This window comes from Gorilla gorilla, chromosome 5 (genome assembly GCF_029281585.2).
Source record: "Gorilla gorilla gorilla isolate KB3781 chromosome 5, NHGRI_mGorGor1-v2.1_pri, whole genome shotgun sequence".
In the NCBI taxonomy this organism is placed as follows: Eukaryota; Metazoa; Chordata; class Mammalia; order Primates; family Hominidae; genus Gorilla; species Gorilla gorilla.
In genome coordinates, this window is record NC_073229.2 from 59,389,236 (window position 1) to 59,396,661 (window position 7,426).

The window sequence follows — 7,426 nt, forward strand, 5'->3', positions numbered from 1 at the left end:
GTCTGATGGGATCCTGGGGAGGGGGCTGTGGGCACCCCACTGTGCCCCAGAATTCTGGGTGAGTTTGGGGGGCAGGGGGCAGAGGGCATCAGAGGACAGCCGCCTGGTGCCCATGCCATACTTTTGCCTCAGCCACCAGGTGCAGGTGAAGGAGGAGCCAGCAGAGGCAGAGGAAGACAGGCAGCCCGGGCCTCCCCTGGGCGCCCCTAACCCCAGCGCCTCGGGGCCTCCGGAAGACAGGGACCTGGAGGAGGAGCTGCCGGGAGAAGAACTGTCCTAAGGGCCTGTAGTGACCGGCAGGGCTGGGGTGAGACCCCTCCCTTCCAGAATCCAGGCCCCATCTCCCCCAACTCCACAGCCCCTCCCGAGCCTCAAGGCAAGTCCAGGACTCAGACGGGGGAGGCCCGGGCCAGCAGCTCCCAGTGTGACCTGACAAAAACACGTAGGGGCAGGGACAGTCCCCACCCCCAGGGACACAACCCCTGGTCTTGGACCAGTAGAGGACACGGAGGGTTCAGACCCCTCCTCAGACCCTCCCCACATCTGAAACCGCCTCCCCACAACCACCAGCAGCAGCAGGGCCCTCCTCCCCCACCAGCTCTCCCCACAGGGCCCCTCAGCATCATGGAGACCCGCAGGCGGGGCTTAGCCACCCCTCTCAAACCCAGGGCCCCCTGGCACCTGGCTCTGGCTGTGTTTTCTGGCCAGAGGCCCCCACTTTCCTAACTCGTGCTCCCTTCTGCCTTCTTTTCCGTACTGTGAAGAAAGAACTCTCCACCCCAGCTCCCACCCTGCCCTGGCCTGGGTGGAGGAACTGTGCCTCCATCCCCAGAAGAAACAGCCCCCTCTGCTGCTGGGGTGGGACTGTCTGTGTGCCCTGTGGGGGTCCGTGTGAGCAGGCCCACCTGGCTCCAGACCCGCCCCCAACCTGAGACAGAACCAGGCTGAGCCAGGCCTCCACCCCCACCCCCGTTTGCTGGGGGGTCCTCCAGCCGCCCCCATGGGAAAAGGCCTGGTACCGCCTCACCCACAGAGGTCTGTGCCAGGTGCGCTTCTGCAGGTGGAGCCAAGCTCCCCCTGAGGCCAGAGGCGGGGCCTGGGCCGGGAGCCCAGGGGAAGGCCAGGCTGGACCCCGGCTCCACACCCACATCCAGCCTGCAGGCCTCTCTCCAGTCCTCTCAGCCCCCTTCAGCTCCCCTTCCTCTGCAGTCACCCTCAGCTCCCCTTCCTTGCCCGCCTCTCCCCCCACCGCCCCCCCCAGTTAAACGGATGACCAAAGACCTTTCTTATGCCGGAAGCAAAAACCAAAACTTTTTGTTGGCTTTTTCCTTTGTCGCCTCCCCAGCACCTGCCCTCCCAGTCTCCCACCCCGGCCCCAGGCTGGAAGCCCTCCCTCCACTTAAGTTATTGTTTTAAACCAAAGTTTACAGTGTCTGTTGGTGGCCAAGACCTTCTCTCTCCACCCCTCCTCCATCCACCCCAAGGACCCTGGGGCTCAGTGGAGGCAGGGCCCTGCCCACCTCCCTTCCGCCCCTGCCCAGCCTGGGGGAAGGAGAAAGGAGGGGAGAAAGCGGGCTCTCACCCCCTCAGGAGTGGGCACGGGAGCCCTCCTCCCCGACCCTGGGCTGCTTCCTGGGGGCTCTCCAGACCCCTCTCTAGGACCAAGTCACCCGTCATGCTGGGAGTGTGGATTCTAGCAAAAGAGCTGGAAAAAAGTCAGACTCTCCACAGACCCCCTATGGGGGACCCCCAACTCAAGGCCAAGGACTGGGCGTATCGGATGCTCATAACACCCCTGGCCTGGCCCCTTTACTGAGAAGACTCCTTGGATATTTCCCAAGAACCCCCCACATACACCCCTCACAAGCCACCCCTCCTGAGAGGCAGGGGGCCCTCTGCCCCCTCCCCATGTATTCCCCACCTGTGTTCCGTTTGACCAGCACAGAAATATTAAACGTCCTCTATTCACCGGGCCCTGTGTGTGTCACCGAGGTGCGGGAGGGGAGGAGCATTAAAGCTGAAAGATCGCTCTGCTCGGGGAGCCTGGGCAGAGCAGCAGCAACGTGAGGGTCGCTGTGGTGGTGGTTTCTGTGAGTGGATGGAATGAGCAGCCCTGCAGGGGCGCTGGGCATGTGCCCTCACTGTGGACAGGGCCCACCCACCTCCGGTTCCCCTGTGCCTCCTGTCCCTTCCACGCTTAAACAGGGTTCTCTGTCATTTTCTTGTTTTCTTCCAGAGTTCCAATCCTTTGCCCTAGTTCTTTCACTAGTTTGAAATCCAAGTTCTTGCCAGAGTGTTGGAGCTGCAGCTGATTTGCTGCAGGGATGGAGAGGACCACCGCCGCAGGGTTCCTTTACCTATGCCACCAGCTCTGGAGACATCCACCCCCATTCCCCGGTGTCCTTCCGGGCCCATTGTCCACGTCTTCGAGGGGGCTGCCTGGATAGGCGTGTGTGTGTAGTGCCCAGGTGTGGTGGTGGCATCCTGAAGCAGTAGGACCATTAGTGTGCATGCACACCCACGTGGCACACTGTGTGGTGACCATGGTCATCATAGTGGGCTCACGGCGGAAACGGGATCATTCAACCTGTACAAAGGGGACCCTGGATAGGCTGCAAGGAAAGAGGCCAAGGGCCAAGCTGCTAAGCCAAAGATGGCCCCTGACACCTCCCCCAGCCCCAGCACATCAGCCTGCTCTTATCCCGTGTTAAGTCCTGGTTCCCCACCTGCTGCCCCTCCTCAACACAGAGCCCCTCCCGCCGCCTCAGAACCCTGTGCACATCCCCAGGGCCTCAGCCGTCTCATTGGTCTTTATTTTTTATCTTTTTTTAAGATGGAGTTTCGCTCTTGTTGCCCAGACTGGAGTGCAGTGATGCTATCTCGGCTCACTGCAACCTTTGCCTCCCAGGTTCAAGTGATTCTCCTGCCTCAGCCTCCCAAGTAGCTGGGATTACAGGTGTGCACCACCACGCCGGGCTAAATTTTTTTGTATTTTTAGTAGAGACGGGGTTTCTCTATGTTGGTCAGGCTGATCTCGAACTCCCGACCTCAGGTGATCCGCCAGCCTCAGCCTCCCAAAGTGCTGGGATTACAGGCGTGAGCCACTGCACCCGGCTCTCACTGGTCTTATGCCACCTTCTGGACACTCCCTCCTTGAGGGCAGAAAGGAGTCCCAGGCCTGTCCCTAGGGACAAGGCCCAGGGAAGAGTGTATTTGGGGAGCAGGGGAGGGGAGGGTGTTGAGAAAGCTGAACTGGAGTCAATCACCCTTCCCACAAATTACCAAACTGTTGGAACTCTCCAGCCAAATGCTGGGAGAAGGACCTGGAGGGTGAGCCTTTGCTGACCTCTCTCTACTCTCAGGCATGTCTTTTGTCCTTTTCGTCCATCTATTTCTGTCTGTCGCTCACTCGCCCCGCTTTCTCTGTCTCACCTTCATCCACTCTGCAGGCCTGCTCCACCACAGCCCGAATCCTCTGGACGCTTGTGTAGGGCCTGGGGTGAATTCCCTGTCCCCCACGGTACCTCGAGGGGCTGGGGAGCTCAGCTTGGTCTCAGAGTCTCCCCACCAGACACTGTTTAAAGAAGTAGCACTGATGTGTTTTGTAATCTGCCCCTCCCAGCCCTCCGTGGAGGCTGCCAGGGCCTTGTACGGTAAACCTAGCTGCATGTAATCTGTGGACAATGGCATTCTCTACAATGCAATAAAAACGATTACCCATGATTTTGCTGCGGCCGCTTCCCCTTTCCCCTTCTTCCCCTCCCAGCTGGGACCTACCAGAATGCCCCAGAGAATCCTTAGGTGTTGGCTGCCAGTCTCCCAGCCCCCTTCAAGAAGAGGGTCAGTTCTGTGGACCAGCCCTGGGGGCATTCTTTCTATGCCAGACTCTGGAGGGACAAGACTGCACCTAGCTTTATTCTCAGGACCGTCCTTCCCGCAGTCTAACTTCAGTTTCTCCTGCTTCAACTAGAGTCCTCTTTTTATTCCTCTCACAGGGATATAGTGAATGGTCAGTGCATTTGCAGGTGGGGTGATGATATATTTTGGACACTGGTACAGGAGAGGGTCTTGCAATATAAGAAACAGCTGTTATGAACCACCACCTTCTGGGTGCATTGGGCTTATAGACTCAGTAATTTATTTTCTTCCTGATCTGACATTGTACATGGGGCAGCCCTCCCACAATTATTACCTTATTCGAAGTATGAACCAACATGTCCACCCCACCCCCGACCCCCATCACGCTTTGCCGTCAGGAAGCCCTGCATGCTAGGTATGTAGCTTCTCTCCTTCCTACTGTTAACTCACAGCCAGGGAGCGGACTGTTGTTAACTGCAGCTGGCAGCTTGTCCTGGTCTTAGCATTGCTGAGCCCTGTTGGGGAAGCTATCTTTGGAACCTGGGGAAAAAAAAAAAGAGAAATACTCCAAGCCGGACGTTTTAGGGGTGGGATAAGTAGCGCTCTGTGCTCTGCATCCTACAGAAGTCCCCCTTCCCCTTAGCACTCAGCACTTCGCTCCCCCACCATGAACTCGTCACCTTGCCCAAGGCCTTCTTGCCGATGGTCAGCAGAGGGCGCTTTAAACAAAGCAGACCGGCTCCTCTGGACAAACTTGCCTGTTTCCGGGGCACAGAACAACTTCCCTGAGAATGCCAGCCGCCGTACAGCGGAGGGCTCAGTACCTGTTTTTAATAGTAATAATTATTAACATTTAATGAGCTCTCATTATGTGCCAGGCACTATCCTAGAAGCTTTATATTTCATTTCATCCCCAAAACGACTCTGAGTTAGGTATTATTATCCCCATTTTATAGATGAAGAAACTGAGGCAGAGTCAAAGATGAGCAGATAAAGCATTAAGAATAAAGAATCTTTGCAGATGAGCAATCTGGGTTCTGGGTTAAAAAAAAAAATGAACCTGTGGCTGACGGTGGGGAAAGAGAAGAGGGAGACCCTGTGGTTTGCCCCTGCTGTCTAGTGACACGATTTACTTTGGTGATCGCTGCTTCCCTCCTTCTCTGGAGGCTCCGAGTGGGGAACTGAGGCTCTGAGCGCCTCGAAGCTGGGAATTAGGCCCTGGCTTCTGAGTTCCCCAGCTGCCATGCTACTCTAAGCAGAATAAGGTAAATTGATCTTGAAGCAGTCACTGAAGGACAGAGTGAAGCAGAGAAAGAAAGTCTGAATTACCCTATAAAAATAATCAGACAGGGGCCCTTCTGATGGGATGGTGAGGCAGAGCAGTGCAGACAAAGATCCCCTTGTCTGTGGTGGGGAGTTTAAAATGACACCCCTCATGCACAGCACACACCTTCACACACACATGCACATGCTACTACCCGATATACTAACACCAGAGGTCCCTTCCATCTGCAGTCATCTCTAGGTGACCAGAAATGGACCCCCAGGGTGGGACATCCCACCACACAGAACCCCCAACACCTCACTGGCCTGCAGTCTGCATCCGCCTCAGGATCAAAAGTTTAGAAAAACAGCCCCTCCCGAGAAGGCAGTCATGGTGGCAGCCCAGGCTGAAAGGCCCTCTGTCCTAGCCGGGAGGGGCCAGGGACAGGGCGTGGGGGCTGGCAACCTTCAGAAGACTGGCTGAATTAACAGGGACAGTGCAGTGGTGGGCTGGGTAACCAAGCTGGCACTCTGGGCTTCTGGCCCTGGCCCTCCCACGAGGGCCCGTCCTGCTCTGGGACCTGGAATGCAGGCCTGTCTACACAAGGCCACCATGCTTGGGCTCCAGGAGTGGGCCAGGTGCAGGGGGTAAGGGTGGGTGGTCACCAGAGAAACACAGGGTGGGTCTCTGTTCTCTGAGAGCTGCTTCTCTGGCTGGGAAACAGATGGAGATCAGCCGACTGTCATGTGCTGTGAGGGAGTAAACACAAGGGTTCAAATCCTGGCTCTGCTGCTTGCCAGCTCTGTGGCATTGGGAAAGCCACTGGACCTCTCTGGGCCTCAGAGTTCTCATTTGTAGAATGGGGTGGGGTAATAATCTCTACATCACTGGCTTGTTGAGAAGATTAATGATATATAAAAAGATGTCTGGTGCATAATATGCCCTCAATACATAATGGCTTTTAATAAAATGGAGTCCTGGGTGCCAGTCACCATAGGGGCTCAGGGAGATCCAAGTGCTCACTGGGGACCAGTGTATCCTGGAAGACTCCCTGGAAGAGTTCTGGAGCTGAGGAGCGGAAATTTGGGTAGAAAGAGGGGAGAAGAAAGAACATTCTAGGCCTGCAGGGGAACTGAGATGGAGCTTAGGGAAGGTTAATGTGGAAGAAAACAAAAAATTAAATGGAGGCAGCAGAGACAGAGGCCGAGGCAGGGAGGTCAACAGGGTCTTAGAAACCCGGCCCCAGGGCCGGGCGCGGTGGCTCACGCCTGTAATCCCAGCACTTTGGGAGGCCAAGGTGGGCGGATCACAAGGTCAGGAGATCCAGACCATCCTGGCTAACACAGTGAAACCCCGGCTCTACTAAAAATACAAAAAATTAGCCGGGCGTGGTCGCAGGCGCCTGTAGTCCCAGCTACTCAGGAGGCTGAGGCAGGAGAAAGGGATGAACCCGGGAGGTGGAGCTTGCAGTGAGCCGAGATCGTGCCACTGCACTCCAGCCTGGCCAACAGAGCGAAACTCCGTCTAAAAAAAAAAAAAAGAAACCTGGCCCCATCCCTGTCATTACCAACTGACTGGCCCTGGGCTTTGGGCAGGTGAATTGGGGTGTGGTTTCCTATAAAGTGGCCCTAGGACTCCCTGACTACTCAGAAGGTTAAGGGGAGAATCACCCGGCTTGGTGGCATGAGCATGCCCACACCTGCTAATGCCAGTAAGTGGCGATGCTGCTGCTGCTGTTGATGCCACTGGGGAGTTTCCATCCACAGAGGGACTGTCTTGGACTTAAATGGGTACTTCACAGGTGTGGCAGGGGCCAGTGAGTGGTGCTGTGACCTTCAGAGGTGTGCAGAGCAGAGCCATAGAGATTCGACTTAGCAGGAAAGCTTTGCAAGGCAGGGGATAGCTGAAAACACACAGGTGGACTGGGCAGGACACCTGGGGACAGCCAGGAAGGCCGGACAGGGAGACTGGGTTACCGGGTTACCGGGAGGTGATAGTGGAAAGGCAGACACCAGACAGGGGAGGGCCCTGGAGATCAAGCTGGGGACCAAGCTGGGGCTTGGGGGAGCTGTGCCCACAGGGGCATTTAGAGCAGAGAAGTAACAGGATTGACCTGAGATTGGGGGAATAGGCCAAGTGGAACCATATAGGGTGACAGGAGCCAATTAGGTGACTCTTGGGATTGTCCAGGTGACAGATGATGAAGGCCTAAGTAGGGTGGGGGGTTGCTTTAGAAAATAGTGTCAGGAGGCTTTTTGCAAAACAACAGAGTAAAAGAGGGGCTGTTGGCTACCTGAGAGAAAG

At 56.2% G+C, this 7,426-nt stretch overlaps 1 protein-coding gene across 9 annotated transcripts in view; it reads left to right on the forward strand.

Moving 5' to 3' along the window:
- Window positions 1-1,974, forward strand: part of FOXP4 (forkhead box P4) — a 53,815-nt gene extending 51,841 nt beyond the window's left edge. For all 9 annotated transcript variants that reach the window (XM_063707596.1, XM_063707599.1, XM_055389597.2 and 6 more), the window contains exon 17: window positions 133-1,974. In XM_063707596.1, coding sequence (XP_063563666.1) covers window positions 133-280 — 148 coding nt within the window. In that variant the 3' untranslated portion in view covers window positions 281-1,974. The remainder of the gene's footprint in view (window positions 1-132) is intronic.
- Window positions 1,975-7,426: the final 5,452 nt, after the last annotated feature.